The 15,914-nt window shown below is 39.5% G+C and overlaps 1 protein-coding gene across 1 annotated transcript in view; it reads right to left on the minus strand.

Moving 5' to 3' along the window:
* Positions 1-2,482: 2,482 nt before the first annotated feature.
* The window catches only part of oafa (OAF homolog a), a 37,929-nt gene continuing 24,497 nt past the window's right edge, over positions 2,483-15,914 (minus strand). The window contains exons 2-4 of the mRNA XM_084064451.1: positions 14,819-14,953; positions 9,856-10,036; positions 2,483-6,751 (exon numbers count right to left, since the gene is read on the minus strand). Coding sequence (XP_083920577.1) covers positions 6,474-6,751; positions 9,856-10,036; positions 14,819-14,953 — 594 coding nt within the window. The 3' untranslated portion in view covers positions 2,483-6,473. The remainder of the gene's footprint in view (positions 6,752-9,855; positions 10,037-14,818; positions 14,954-15,914) is intronic.

The following is a 15,914-nucleotide window of genomic DNA, read 5'->3' on the forward strand; positions in this document are numbered from 1 at the left end:
CCTAGGTGGCCAGAGGCCCTGGTTGCCCCAGGTTCGATTCCAGGCTAAGCCAGCATATTATCTGTCGATGAAATGAAATTTGTCCCTGCGCAAGACTCTTAACCCCTAATTGCTCACAGGTTTTCATTGAACGACCTGTTAAAAGGAATTATCCTTAGTACTTTTACTTCTACTCCACTACATCTCAGAGGCACATACTTTTACTCCACTACAATTATTTGAACACTTTAGTTACTAGTTACTTTGCAGATATAAATTATTATTATAAAACATACATTAACCACTTCAACCATATTTTATACTACATAGGCTATTTGAAAATAGCCGATCGAGCTTGTAGATCTGCTATTTTCAAACATGTTATTACTTTTACTTTTGATACTATATTACTATTTGATAGTATATTATGATGCCAATACTTAAGTATTTTTTCTCAAGTAACATTTTGAACACAGGCCTTTTACTTGTAACAGAGTGTTTTTATATTGTGGTATATAGCCTACTTAAGTAAAATATGTGAGTACTTCTTCCACCACTGCACCAGGATAGGTGGGCACTATAGGGACATCTGGGCACCTCAATGTAAAATTGGCTATTTTGTATAGAATGTAAAAAGAAAAACTGTATTAAGTAAGGTAAAGTATACATGATGTGAACATGCATGTACATCATTATAAGACTTAGATGTATCCTTAAACTTCTTGTTTATGACCCAAAATTACTGGATATACAGGTTTTGTAGCAATTTGTAGCGATTGTAGAAATATTAGACCTTTTGTCAATTGTCAATGTTTAAGAATGTTCTAATCATGACATGGATACTTTACTTTAAAATATTTTCCAATTATTAGCCTATTTTTTATTTTATTTTTTACATTTTGGACAAAATAGCCAATTTTACAATGAGGCACCCAGATGTCCCTTGTGCCCACCTGTCCTGTTACCGCCCTGGATGAGCACATGATGCCACATATTTTGCAACTGTTTCAATTTTTTTTCAAAGAAGCGAGGCCATTGCATGTCCACGTTCAGGTGACGTGACATCATTGTTGTTGACCCCCCTTCTTGGCTCTGGGAGGGTGCCGGTTATTTTAACTCTATGGTCCAGGGGCATAAAGTATGCTAGCACAAGTGTTCATGTTCCTCGCTGAAGCTTGAGCTGAAAGCATCAGTGCAGACTTTAAATAAAATATACAAAGTGCGTGTATTGCTGTACTGTGTGTATCAGTTATTGCAGTGCTGATCTGTTGCAATTGACAAATTGCTACAGTAGCAACCATGTGTTGCTTAGCAATAAACCTTTCTGATTCTAATATAAACATATTGTTCAAATTCCATACACCTTTGACTAGTTAGTATGATAGTATTCAATTTATGCTGAGCATCGCTGGGTGCATACTGGCTGTAGTGGCTGTTACTGTATAATTGGGTTCTACTCATATTATTCTATTGTTTCAATATGATGACATCTATATACACTGTTTGTTTTTTCCCGTTTGATCTTAACTCATTCCTACAACTATACACTCAATCTGGATGAAACTTTGTTACATAACATTTTTGGTATAGTGGCCATATTTGTAATAAGCTAATCAGAGTGCTCCAGAAGGATTCAATCATAAATATGAGCATTCCATTGTGTTTCTCATGCTCAAAAATCATAAAATAGACACCAAGTTTGTAAAAAATGATAAAGATTAAGGTAAGTAAAAGACATTTTCAGATAGTCGCCATCTTTGAAATATGCAAAATAGAGGCCCAGCCACAGCCCCAGTCATAAAGATAAGCATTCCAACATGTTTCTAATTCTCATAAAAACATGATTTAGACACCAGGTTTGCATTTAGCTCATCTAGTTCAAACGCTATAGCCAAAACCTTTTTCAGGTGGCGGACATATTGGTTTTGGCCACTATGAATACCCCAAAGGTTGCTAAATAATTAGAGCATGCCTTGGGTTACTTACATCTGGGACAAATCTGGTGCTTTTAGAATGACTTACACAAAAATATTGCCATGGAATGTAATAAGTTGGCCGCTTTGAGGTTTATTTTAGCTGTTCTGTCATAAAAAATGTTTTTTCCCTAAGCATGAGTATTCTGAACATTTTGAGCACCTCAGAAAATCTATAGCTCCAACGGTTTATAAGATAGAGCCATGTTTGAAGAAGCACACCGGGCGTGATCATTTCCGGCACACCGGGCATGTAAAGTATTTGCCCCGGATTGAGAATTACTCAGTTCCCCAGTTGTTCCTTGGGGTCATATTAGCCAAGAACGGTGGAGATATGCTCTCCTAAATTAAGTGCAATTAAACTGTATTGATAAGAGGGCAGCACTGCAAAGTCCAACTAGCAATCTCAAATAAATGACACAAGAGGTAATTAGATTAAATTAATAATTAATCAGGAATTATTGTTCGACAAACAACAAAATGGCAGAATTTCAACCATATGTAGCATCAAAAGCCAGGTGTGATGCAGTGCACAAAAAAAAAGATACTTTATTCCAACAATTCATGTAAAACACAACTCTTGACCAGTACATAGGCTAATTGCTTCATTTTCTCACGACGAGAATTATTTACAACACATACAAAACTTTCATAGAAAAATATGTCTGACAATTTATTCTAGAATTACATAGCAAAAAAACAAATGACAAACGATGGAAATGTTAAGGCACTTGATCACCAGTAAAAGGCCATTAATTGAAATGCTTCATACATTTGGCATATCAGTTGGGAGCAGACGTACACACACTCGCACATGCACGTAGTCACTCACGCACGCACACACACACACACACACACACACACACGCACACACATTATAAAGTGAACATTGATGTGGCAGTCAAGAGTGAAATGAATTAAAGGTAAGACAAGTCAGTCATGATTTGTGGAAAAAGGGGGACACAACTCAAACCATTGGATATCGGCAGTGGCTCAGTGGAGGTAGAGCGGCCGCTTGGGAATTGGAAGGTTGCCGGTTTGATCCCCGGCTCCTCCTGGCTTAATCCATTAAAACTGGGAAAGCATCTGGTGTCATTTTCGATTCCTTTGAAATATCATGATTTTTTTTGCAAAATATTTGAATACATATATATTTTTAAAGGGAACATTTTTCACTCAAATCTTTGCTTCCGGGGGTCCCCATTACAAAATATTTTGAGATGGGGGTCCGCGGCCAAATACATATAAGTTTGGGGGTCCTTGACATGAAAACGTTTGAGAACCACTGATATTATAGCAACATAAGTTTTTTCAAAAAACTGTTAGGATTTAGAAGACATTGGTAGAATCCCCAGAAGCAAAGATTTTTTCCCTTTAAAACATACCTATGATTTGCACAAATTGTCAAGATCTTTCAAAAAATCTAAAAGTGACACAGATGCTTTCGCCGGTCTTAACGAGTTAATGTCAAAGTATTAAGTAAGACACTGAACCCCTAACTGCTCCTGATGAGCAGGTTGGTGCCTTGCATGGTTTCCTCCACTATCGGTGTGTGTTAATGTAACGCACATTGTAAAGAGCTTAGGATAAAAGGCGCTATGTTTCTATAATTATACTTTTATTGCTCCAAGTATTGATGATTTGTTGTCTAGTATTGTATGTCTCTATATGTCTTGATGAATTGAATACACAGGACCACAATGGAAACAAGCCCTCAGGGCTTTTTGTGTTATCCTTTTTGGATTATTGTATAACTGTACCTCTGTATATTTTAACAAACTGTTAATAAAGTATTCAATCAATCAATATATTAATGCGCCATTTACCATTGACTCTACTGTCAATCAATACAGAATTTGGTCCCACAAATTCCCAGAGGTGTTCCTTGAATTAGCATACCATACAAAATGTATCAATGTTTCTGAATGCATATTACACATGATATAACGTTCAACTGTTGAAATGAACGGACACAAAATACCAAATTTGAATATAAGACAAACTAATAACAGGGAATAATAAAGAGAATGTTCCGTCCAGAAGATGGCAGTATAGACTCTGAAGTGGACCACTATGTAGGTATGTACATAATTATGTTCCAATTTGACACAATCTACTGTAAAACCTTGTTTGAGGGATTGAAACGCTAGGACAGTGGTTCTCAAACTGTGGGTCAGGACCTCCAGGGGGGTCCCCAGATGATCAGCTTAATGTGCAACATTGTTTTCTCACTCAACAGTAAACAACCCAACATACAGTATAAGTGTATACAGGGTATCTGCACATTTCTAAAGTGAAAATGTAAGGACTTTTAACACCTTCCGCGAAAATAAAAAACTGACAAAAGAAGACCATTACTGTCTCAAAAGCAATCCAAAAATGATGCTATTAAAATGGTCAAACATCGCAAGGTGTTGTGAGCTAGTAGATCTGCTACTTTCACAATATGCATCTGTGGAATCGAGTCAAACAAAATGTAATGCCTCAACTCCTACAATTCCAAGTGCTTGTCAGGGTGAGGGGTCCCCAGTTGAGGCCGCGGCCTGAAATGTTTGACAACCACTGCGTAGGCCATTCTGTTAACAGCATTGCCTTTCAGAATGCTGGCTTTGGTCAACTTGAACCTGTAAAATAAGGACAATGTGAGCTAAGTCACAGGTTCTCAACGCATGGTCTCAGGACCCCCGGGGGTCCTTGAGGAATTACGGGTCTGTAACTCTGAGAATGTACAAATGGAACCAAATGGACCCTTACAACAAAAGAAAATCTGCTACAACTCAGCAGACCTACAGAGTTTTTTTGTTTCGTTTTTTAATCATTTCTACTGCACTGAATCGTTTCATTTTACTTGTATGTGTTGTACTGTGTCATGATGATGAATTGAGTACAATGGAAACAATCCCCACGGGGCTTTTTGTGTTATCCTTTTAGCATAGTTATTTTTTTCTTCTTCCTTTTACTGTACTGCCGTACTGTTTTCAAACCTGTTAATAATGTATTCAATCAATCAATCAAAAAGTGTATATGTTTAGTTTTTAGTTTTACTGTGTTAATGCTTAATGTTTTATGTAAAGCAATTTGAATTGCCTTGTTGTCAAAATGTAACATACAAATAAACGTGCCTTGCCTTAATCTGGTTCTGTTTGAACACTCTCAGAGTTAGATGAACACTGAAGACTTTACAGTGTAGATTGGGGTCCCAGAGACAAAAATTGCATCAAATAGCCTAATAATGCACAACAAACTGGGGGACCTTGAAATTAAAAAGGTTGAGAATCAGTGAGCTACGTGCCATCGGAGAGGTGAGGGGGGGGGGCTGAATTGGTCCCACTTCAAAGAGGATCACAGACGTTTTAGCAAACCACACCCTCTTTAAAAACACGCAACACTTGATAACAAGGTACGTAGCACGACATACATACACGGATGGGACTCAACACGACAGCACGGCCCAATCAAATACTCGACACATTTCAACATGTTTTTGCTACACAAACACACTTCTTGTTAATCGGGGAGCAGGCGGATGACGAGCTTTAAACACATGAGCTTAGAACTTGGGTCGTACAAGAGCCAACACAAATAAACGTTAAAAAAAGGAAAACATTTACATGAGGTTATAGTCGACAAAATGTACAAAAATAATCCATAATTTCAATTTGCAACTACAATAAATAAAGACAGCGTCAGAGAATTATTGTCCACGTTGCCAGCCAACCTGAGTTGTTAATAAACAAGACTTTAGCTGGCTAAAGCTGCGTCACTACTGACCGAGTCGTACTGTTAAACCGATAAGACAGACAGATCCAGCGCTCCTCCAAATTCTCCTTTGTCAGAATGACAGAATGACCCACAATCACTTCCTCTGACTCTCTTGAGCAGAATTGTGCACTCTGTTGACATGAACTGGCCAGAGATGTAGAAAGAAAACATTCTGTCCAGCTCTGTGCAAAAAGAAGAAAAAAAGGTTCGTATGAGAGGTTGTTGTTGACATCTTCCATTCGCTCTGATGATTCCTCCCCATTGTCTCCAACCCCAATAAAAAGGCACAGAAGTGACAGCTTCTTGGCAAAGTCACATTACCCACTTAAACCCTTGACTGGGGTGCCCCAGGGGTCTGCACATGGTCCCCTTCCTTTTTTCCCTCTACACAAAATCGCTGAAAATAGCCGATCTACAAGTTCACAAGTTTGTATTGTAGATTGGCTATTTTCGCCGAATGTTCGCCTATTATGACATGGCCAGAATAGGGACACTAGGGTTCATGAAATGGAAATGATGTACCGGTATTCATTTTTTCCCCCCTATGTTTCAAAGTCTTAGTCTCGACTTAAGAATGTACAAGTTCGGTTCGTACAGCTGCTTCTCCAACAAAGTTTTGGTCTCATTTAGAACCTGAACTGATCTCCACTGAAGTACTGTACCGGTATATGGATTTCACAACCGCCCCCCTCCATCTCCTCCACCTCCTCCACCTGAGACAAGCTTATAGAGTTTGTTCCGTGTTTCCCAGTCAAAATGCTAGGTCTCCTCGTCCCACAGACAGAGTTGTTTTTGTGGAACGTAGTAGGTGAACTGGTAGCCCTTGCTGCAGCTCTTGATGCCGCACTTGTAGGGGGCGCCCTTCCCCGTGGCGTCGCGGCTGCGGCAGTACTTGAGCAGGCAGGGGTACCACTCCAGACGCAGGCTGTACGTGCACAGGCACGGCGTCCACAGGTCGTTGGTGGCACGGCAGGCGGGCGGGCCGGGAACCTCGGCGGTCTGCTGGGGCAGGATCTCGAACATGGAGCCCTCCACACCTACAGGGTACGGCACAGAACAGGAACAGGAAGGTAAACGGCAGAGCTTTGAGGTGTCAACAGAGGGGACTCCCTCTTTCTTTGGCGTTTTGCCCCGGCTGGGCGTGGTTATGTGCCTAAACCCTATCCTTTAACCTAACATAAACTATGCCTAAACCTAACCCTAACCTCACAAACACTATGCCTAACCCTAAACTTAACCCTAACCTCACAGAAACTATGCCGAAACCTAACCCTAACCTCACAAACACTATGCCTAACCCTAACATTAACCCTAACCCTAACCTCACAAACACTATGCCTAACCCTAACCTTAACCCTAACCTCACAGAAACCATGCCTAAACCTAACCTCAAAACCACGGCCACCTGGGCGAAACACCGGGAAAAGAGAGTCCGGTCAAGAGACGTGCAAATTAGGGCTGCAACTATTGTTTTGTTTTTTCTGAACAATTATTGCATCCAGGACTTTTTAGATTAATCAAAGCGTGTTTTGGGGGGATATATTTGTGTGTATATGTATGTATGTATGTATGTATGTATGTATGTATGTATGTATGTATGTATGTATGTATGTATGTATGTATGTATGTATGTATGTATGTATGTATGTATGTATGTATGTATGTATGTATGTATGTATGTATGTATGTATGTATGTATGTATGTATGTATGTATGTATGTATGTATGTATGTATGTATGTATGTATGTATGTATGTATGTATGTATGTATGTATGTATGTATGTATGTATGTACGTACGTACGTACGTACGTACGTACGTACGTACGTACGTACGTACGTACGTACGTACGTACGTACGTACGTACGTACGTACGTACGTACGTACGTACGTACGTACGTACGTACGTACGTACGTACGTACGTACGTACGTACGTACGTACGTACGTACGTACGTACGTACGTACGTGTGTGTGTGTGTGTGTGTGTATATATATATATATATATATATATATATATATATATATATATATATATATATATATATATATATATATATATATATATATATCAAGGAATCAGTGCGATACAATTGTAATAGATTCTTTCATAATCAACTAAATCAATCAGTCTAATTAACCACAAGCCCTACTTTACTACTTTACACTTTGTCATGCAACAGCTGTGCAAAGAAATACCAAAAATAGCCAATCTGCAATCTCATATGGTATTTTGGGTATTTTTTGATCGTTTTTGCCTATAATGACATGCCCAATACTGGACTTCATGGTTTATGACACTGTTTTTTTGTTGCGGTTGTCCTCCCCCTCTATTTAATTACAATATTTTTCATAAACAACCAAATTGATTAGTTTGATTAACTGTTGCACCCCTGGTGCAAATCACACAGCAGACTGTTCACTCATTGGATTTCATTCAACAATGACACACTGTAGAAGCAAGCAGGCAAGAGGGGTCAACCAAACGGCCAGTTGGGAAGGCGATACGGTGAAATGGGGACTTTGTTATGCAAAACAGATGCAAGTTGTGTGATTCACGGCGAAGATAGCGGAGCAGCAGCGTGCTCACTGAACCGTGACCATCAACATTGTTTCCCAGATAATAGTGCTGTCACAGTATACTATAAAGCTGTCTTATAGATTCTCCTCACACCCGACAATTTGGGAATCCGTTGGTGCAACGATACAGGGCCCTGTTGCAAAATAACCCTCACAAACAACAGTTTAATCAACAGAACTTATTTTTTAAATTAAAAATTCAGGCGAAGCAGAACAGTGTCACGAACAAGTGCTCAGATCATAAAAGGAATAAGGAATACTGCTTCATAGTAAATGTAATTTAGCTTTGCTCAAGGATGAAAAGTTGTTTTTCAAAAAACAGAAAGGTGGAAACTGTGAGGAAGCCTTTTGTATGTGCACAGATAAGGGGGAGGGGCAGGGATAAGAGAGTCTAATCTTATCCACAAAGAGCCGGAGTGGTTCTACACTTCACAGAGAAACCTTGCAACCGAAGTAAACACTTGAAGTCGTATCATTAAAGCACAATGAGAAGATAGTCTCAAGAGGTGTGGAGGAGATTTGGACAGGAAGGATACGCAGGAGGGACCACAAAGAGGGATTGCGGCGGGTGTGTGTGTGTGTGTGTGTGTGTGTGTGTGTGTGTGTGTGTGTGTGTGTGTGTGTGTGTGTGTGTGTGTGTGTGTGTGTGTGTGTGTGTGTGTGTGTCAGATGGAAGAGACAGAACTAGCAACAACATCTGAAACACTCGTAGAAGCAGCTTTTTCCAACCCTGGCACACATTATTATTTCAGATTATGCCTGATTTATAATTTGTCGTACGACGGTGTCGGGTGCAGAAAAATAGCCGATCTTCAAGCTCACAACTACTTGTAGATCTGCTATTTCCAGTATACATAGTGAAAGTGACACTGAGATGGCCACTGACCTTTCTCCAGCCAGTTGACATCTGTGGTGTAAATTGTCTCGCGGGCCTCGCTGCACACGTTCAGACATTTATAAATAACCTTCTAGATGACATCAGTCACGGCAATTATGCAGCTTTTGTGACCCAATGTTGTACCACTTTTACTCAAAATCTTTCAAAAATAGACAATCTGCAAGCTCACAACGCATTGCCTCGCAATGCTTTGTGAGCTTGTATGCTATCTAAAAAAAAATCTGAATAAGGCTTAAGTGGTAAAATCAAGTAAAGTTCAGTTTCTGTGTTTATTTAATAGTTACTCGTTTGCTTGCTCATTGTATAGTTCATGTTCTCAAATAGATACTTTAATCAAATCTATTAAGTGTTTGTCATGTATAGATTTTGAACTTTTTTGGCCTTTTTCTTGATTTTTTCACCAAAACATCGGTCAAAACCTTGGTAATCGGCGGTCTAGGAGTCTCCAAAAATCGGGCTCGAACCCAAAAATCTGTCCTGCTCTGTTGGCCTTCTACTCGCAACGACATCTGACAAACTCCACAGACAGAAGCAGCGTTTACAACAAGCCCGGCAGCCAGCCAGCCAGCGAGCACACATTGTTATGCAATAGATAGTTTCATAGTGGAAAAGTGAAACCGAGATGCCCCCCCACCCCCCCCCCCCCCCCCCCCCCGGCGCTGACCTTTCTCCAGCCAGTGCTTGACGTCTGTCTCGCGGGTGTAGACGGCCTCGCGGGCCTCGCTGCACATGTTGTGGAGGTGGGAGCTGAGCTGCCCGGCCCGGCTCAGGTTGACCGCCACGCTCATGGTCAGCTGCTCCAGTCCTCTTCGCTCCTCTGCCAAGCGGATGGCTTGAGGGTTTTTCTGCCAGAACACAACGAAAAAACAACCATCCATCATCCAAGGTCAATCAGTACTCATCGTTGCTGTCGGGAGAGAAACCTCCCATCTCCATATTTTTCGTAAATGAACGGCCTACTTGATCATACAACAGCGTCACACAAAATAATTAATAAGGGTAATAATAATAATAACTAGACGCGTCGCAATTCCGGGGAAATTGCAGAGTGTGGTTGCGCCGACGCCGGTCGCGGGTCGCGGCCGCCGGGACTCGAGGAATACGCCGGGAGGAATAACGTCGGAGGCTGCGCCAATTACATTGTGTCGTCACTCCTGAGATCGCTTGCGTTTCATTTTGAGAGGATCGATCCCCCCAAAATAAGGTTTTTGCATCAAACGGTTACATTTTGAGCATTCGTGGCGCCCCCAAAGTAGAAATGCTTTTGGGGATTGGTTTAGTATACCACCCTCGACATGTGATTGAAATTTGGGATTGACCGGAGGTTTCGTTCGTGATTTATGGCATTTTTGGTCAAACGGGCCCCTCCCGCTAACTTTGGAAGCCATTTACGGACGAACGGTAAGGACAATCAAAATGCCGTTTGGATATCTTTACCGCATGGGTCCATAGATCATGTGTACCGATTTGTGTGAGATTAGGACAAAATTTGAAGGAAAAGGAGCAAAAAGTGTGTTTTGAAGGAAATTCAAAATGGCGGAAAATCTATCCTGACGCAAATGGGCGTGGCCTATATGGGGAGATGCGTCGGGACCCAAGGAATCCAGGTGAAAAGAAATTTTGATTTTACCAGCTACGGTTCAAGAGTTATAGGCCAAAAGGTAAAGTGGACTGTTATACCGCCACCATGTGGCCGACTGGTGTAATTATTTTTCTAATAATTTTGGACTAAATTATGAACCTCCCTTCCAAATGTGGTAACTGTAGCTCTTACGGTTTCTGAGAAAAAAATACTTGAATGGGAGTTTTTGCAATTCCCATTAAAGTGGATGGGGAAATTTAATGCACTAATAAATCAATATCAAAAAATCTATCCTGACGCAAATGGACGTGACCTATATGGGGAGATGCGTCGTGACCCAAGGAATCCAGGTGAAAAGAAATTTTGATTTTAGGACCTACGGTTCAAGAGTTATAGGCCAAAAGGTAAAGGGGGCTGTTATAGCGCCACCATGTGGCCGACTGGTGTGATTATTTTCTTAATAATTTTTCAAAAAACTATTAACCTCCCCTCCAAGTTTTGTAACTGTAGCCCTTACGGTTTCCGAGAAAAAAATACTTGAATGGGAGTTTTTGCAATTCCCATTAAAGTGGATGGGGAAATTTAATGCACTAATAAATCAATATCAAAAAATCTATCCTGACGCAAATGGGCGTGGCCTATATGGGGAGATGCGTCGTGACCCAAGGAATCCAGGTGAAAAGAAATTTTGATTTTAGGACCTACGGTTCAAGAGTTACGGGCCAAAACGTAAAAGGGGCTGTTATAGCGCCACCATGAGGCCGAATGGTGTGATATTTTGTTAAATAATTTGGGACTTAATTATGAATTATCCCTCCAAATCTGATAACTCTAGCTGTTAAGGTTTCTGAGAAAAAAATACTTGAATTTGAGTTTTTTCACTTTTCCATTAAAGTGGATGGGGACATTTAATGGCACTAATAAATTAATATCAATTAAACTATTCAACCAATCTCTTAGCAAAATACAAGCGCACGATTCCCGTTCAAGACGGTCATTTTGATATATGGCACAACATTAGGGTATAAAAACTGTGGGAGGAGATGCGGTTCGAAATAAAGTTAATCTATAAAGAAATAAAGTGTATAGAGTACTATAGTCTGGTTGCCCTGTTGGGCAACCACACTAATAATAATAATAATGTATTTTATTTATAATGCACTTTACATTTGTGAGAATCTCCAAAGTGCTACAATAGGCAGTTGCATGAAAAATAATCATCACATCATTAAAAACATCTAAGAAACTGAAACAAAACATTTAAAACATGAGGGCATAAAGCCTAGAGGTAAAACGAGTGTAGCTAAAAAAAAAGAAGCTTTGTTTAAAAGTAGCAGATCTGCAAGCTCGAGCTTGTAGACCTGCTGCTTTTGCTAAAAAAAAATATTCTGAATCCTGAAAAGTTACAGTTTTGGACAAACAACTCCTTTTCACCTGACAGAGACGTTATGTTTCCCCACTTCAACCTGTGGTGACCTTTAGCTAAAATGTCTCATCTCTACAATCCCAACAATAATCTCTCTTGGGGGCTTTGCAACTACATCTGCAGTATCTTTCTGCTCGCTCATCCACCCGTGTTTGATACCTTCTGCTAAGATGTCTCACCTGCACGAAAGACTATGCGCTCAAAGGACTGGTTTCTATATCTTGTTGTTATTTTATTGTTTTATCCGTGCACTTTATTTGACATTGCTCGTGTTATATTAGGATCTTTGACATCTCTGATCCGTTTTCCATGTTTCTTTCTTTATCTATCTATTCTTACTCCATTATTTTACAAGACCTTCTTGAAAGTGCAAATGATGGGGAGCTTGTTTATGACAAACACTTTCACCCACGTTGTTACACCTGTAAACCCGAGATGCAGTGGTGTAACTAAGTCCATTTGCTCAAGTAAAATTTTGAGTTGTTTTTTTTATTTTACTGGAGTATTTCCAATTTTCAGTACTTTTACTTCTACTCCACTAACATCTCAGAGGCAAATATTATACTTTTACTCTACTACAATTATTTGAAAACTTTAGTTACTAGTTACTTTGTAGATTTTGATTATCATTACAAAACATACATTAACTACTTCAGCTCTATATACATTTCGGCCATTTGAAAATAACCGATCTACAAGCTCACAATGCATCGCGATGCGACGCATTATGAGCTTGTAGATCTGCTATTTTCAAAGGATTTGTATACATTTTATACATTTGAAACGTTGTGAAATGGGACATTCTGCATAATGATTACTTTCTACTTTTGGTACGTAATTTTGATACCATTACTTTTGTATCTTTACTCAAGTAAATTCTTAATTAAAGACTTTTACATGTAACAGGGTATGCCTACATTGCAGTATAGATACTTTCACTTAAGTAAAAAAGTTGAGTACTTTTTCCACCACTGCGAGATGTGACAATGCATTTGAATCTGAATGGGTAAATAGGGAACCTTTCAGCAGAGACAATCTCTTCTATTAATAGAGTATACCCAGCCAGCTGTTTGCTATCCCATTTACATGGATTACAGCAAAATAAAATCTCACGACTGAAAGGCTTTGTATGGCCAACAAGCCTTAATATGTTATTTATGAAACAGTGTGAATGGAGCCCCCACACACTAGCGCTGTTTCCTAAACAATTAACACAATCATGTCAATTTATGATGTTTTAGGCTTTAACCTTTGCTTTTATGAAATATCCGAGACCATTAGGGTTTTTATGGAAGATGCTTCTGAACATAATTTGCTAGTTTGACCACTTTAAACACTTTAATCTTAAAATAATAACCAAAAATAGCAGACCTACAACCTGAAGATTGGCTATTGTTGCTGCGCAACATGCTTCCATAGAAGACATGCTGGCTTCTATCGAACCCAAATGACTGATATCAGTCGTGGCAACTGAGAACTTTAATCCATGCATTTAGCATACTTCATATGCACAGATTCAAGATGGTTCATTTGTCTCTCATACAGGTACAAGCAGCGATCTGTCTGTGTTGAATACTCCACAGACTGTGCCAACACGTTTAAGATGTATTATAAGAGCATGATGAAGACTAGGGATACGATTAATCGGTATCGTAATGTCGGCCTTAAAAATACAATATTGGCATCGAACCGATATCAAAATAATATATTGGTTTAGACCAGTGGTTCTCAAAGTGGGGTCCAGGGACTCTCAGGGTTCCTTGATGGGGTCCATTTGGTTCCATTTTCGTATACTGTCAGAGTTAAGGGGAGTCCTTAAAATGTGAAGGTTTGAGAACCACTGGTTTAGACGATATTTTATTTGATAATATATGTTTGAATGTGAATCTGAAAAGGCCTTTTCCGATGATGAAGGCTGCAGATTCAGTCAGTGTTTTCTGGGCTAGCTTTCAAAGGGGGCAACAAGTTGGAAAGATTTTAAGTAAAAAATACCACATTTAAGTTGTTTGAACTAACATGTGCATCAGCAGGCCTAATGAATCAATCAGGTAACAAGAATGCACAGATTTATGGGAAAGTTTTTGCTGAAAATCCGCAAAAGCTTTCCCCACAATAACAGAAAACAAAAGAGACACTAGTATTGAGCCCTGAGGGACTACGGTTACCCATATGGGGTGTAAGTGGTTAATTTCAATATGTGGTATAACTCTCTGGAAATATCTTGATAAAAAAAAGAATATTACAATTTGCAATAATATTAAACAGTTCAAGTGCTGCTATAACTCATAGCAGAGTTTCACTCATTCAAAATGATGTACAGTTGGACAGTTGGTTTTATATTGACTATTATACTTTACTTTATATAATGACATTGTTGTATTACTTTTATTAGGGATTGATTTACATTTATGTAATTTTGTTATATAACATACTGATGTATTACAATATATTGTTATATGACAAGGTAAGAAGGGGGCCGGATAAGCTTTTGCTTCTCTCAGCCTCTTCTTGAAAAAACATGGTTGTGCTCTGTTTGTCCTGAGGATTATGGAGTTTTCTGTACTATGTTTTATTTCTTAAAGACAAATAAACAAATCTAAATATGATATGCTTGCGTACCTGTCTGAGTCGGGCCATGGACTCACTGGGGATGATCTCGTTGTGGTTGAGACGTGAGATGAAGCAGAGGGCCTGGTACTGGCTCTGCCCTCTCTCCAGCTCCCCCAGGATCAGTGCGCGGAATATCTTCACATCCTGAAGACAAACAAGACAGACGAGACAGGAGGAGGAGAAGGATGAGTGCATAAATCTAATTACTTTCAACAAGGTAGCAATGGAGCGGTGATTAACCCATTAAGACCTGAGACCGATTCTGCGAATGTCTTCAAAATCCTAACAGTTTTATAAAATACTTATGTTTCTATATCAGCGGTGTTCAAACTTTTTCATGTCAAGGACCCCCCAAAATGATATGTATTTGGCCACGGACCCCCATCTCAAAATATATTGTTCCAGGGACACCCAGAAGCACAGATTTGAGTAAAAAATGTTTGCTTTAAAAATATATGTATTCAAAGATTTGCACAAAAATAGCCAAAGAAATCGAAAATAACACAGATGCGTTCCCGGTCTTAATGGGTTAAACGTGGTTAGGAGGCAGCAATTTATGTGGATATGCTCCGACTGATTATAGCAGCTACGCTTTCCATTTGTATACTTAAATGTCTCAATTTTCCAGACGCACAAAGTAATTCAATATGGGGAGTTTATGGATGTTCAAACAACTGTCTACTAAAAAGCAGAGAGTAGTTTATGTTCGCTCTTAACAACAGTGCTTCATCCGACAGTTTGAGGATGGGTTTTTATTCATCTGCTGGCCTCTGACAGCATTGTTCCATTCTGGCTCTGCTCATTTGTGCTGTCAAATTAGCGCTTTAAAGCTGCAATCTGGAACTCGTTTCAATGACTGAAACGTTATTTTATCAAGTCTGAGTGTGTTAATACAATATAAGTGGTTGGAGATTGTCTCCTCACTCTTCCATTGAGATATTTAGACCCTGGTGTCAGGTAGGCCACCTACTGGTTGATGTAGCACGGCCTGAAGCTCACAAGAACAATTATGTCCCCTGGACAAGCTGGGATTGCCGTGGCAGAAACTTGGTCTCTTTGAATCCCAGGGTAAGACATAAAAGTTACGGATTGCAGATTTAAGGCG

This window comes from Gymnoscopelus microlampas, assembly GCF_963454915.1.
Source record: "Gymnoscopelus microlampas genome assembly, chromosome: 8".
NCBI classification, from domain to species: Eukaryota; Metazoa; Chordata; class Actinopteri; order Myctophiformes; family Myctophidae; genus Gymnoscopelus; species Gymnoscopelus microlampas.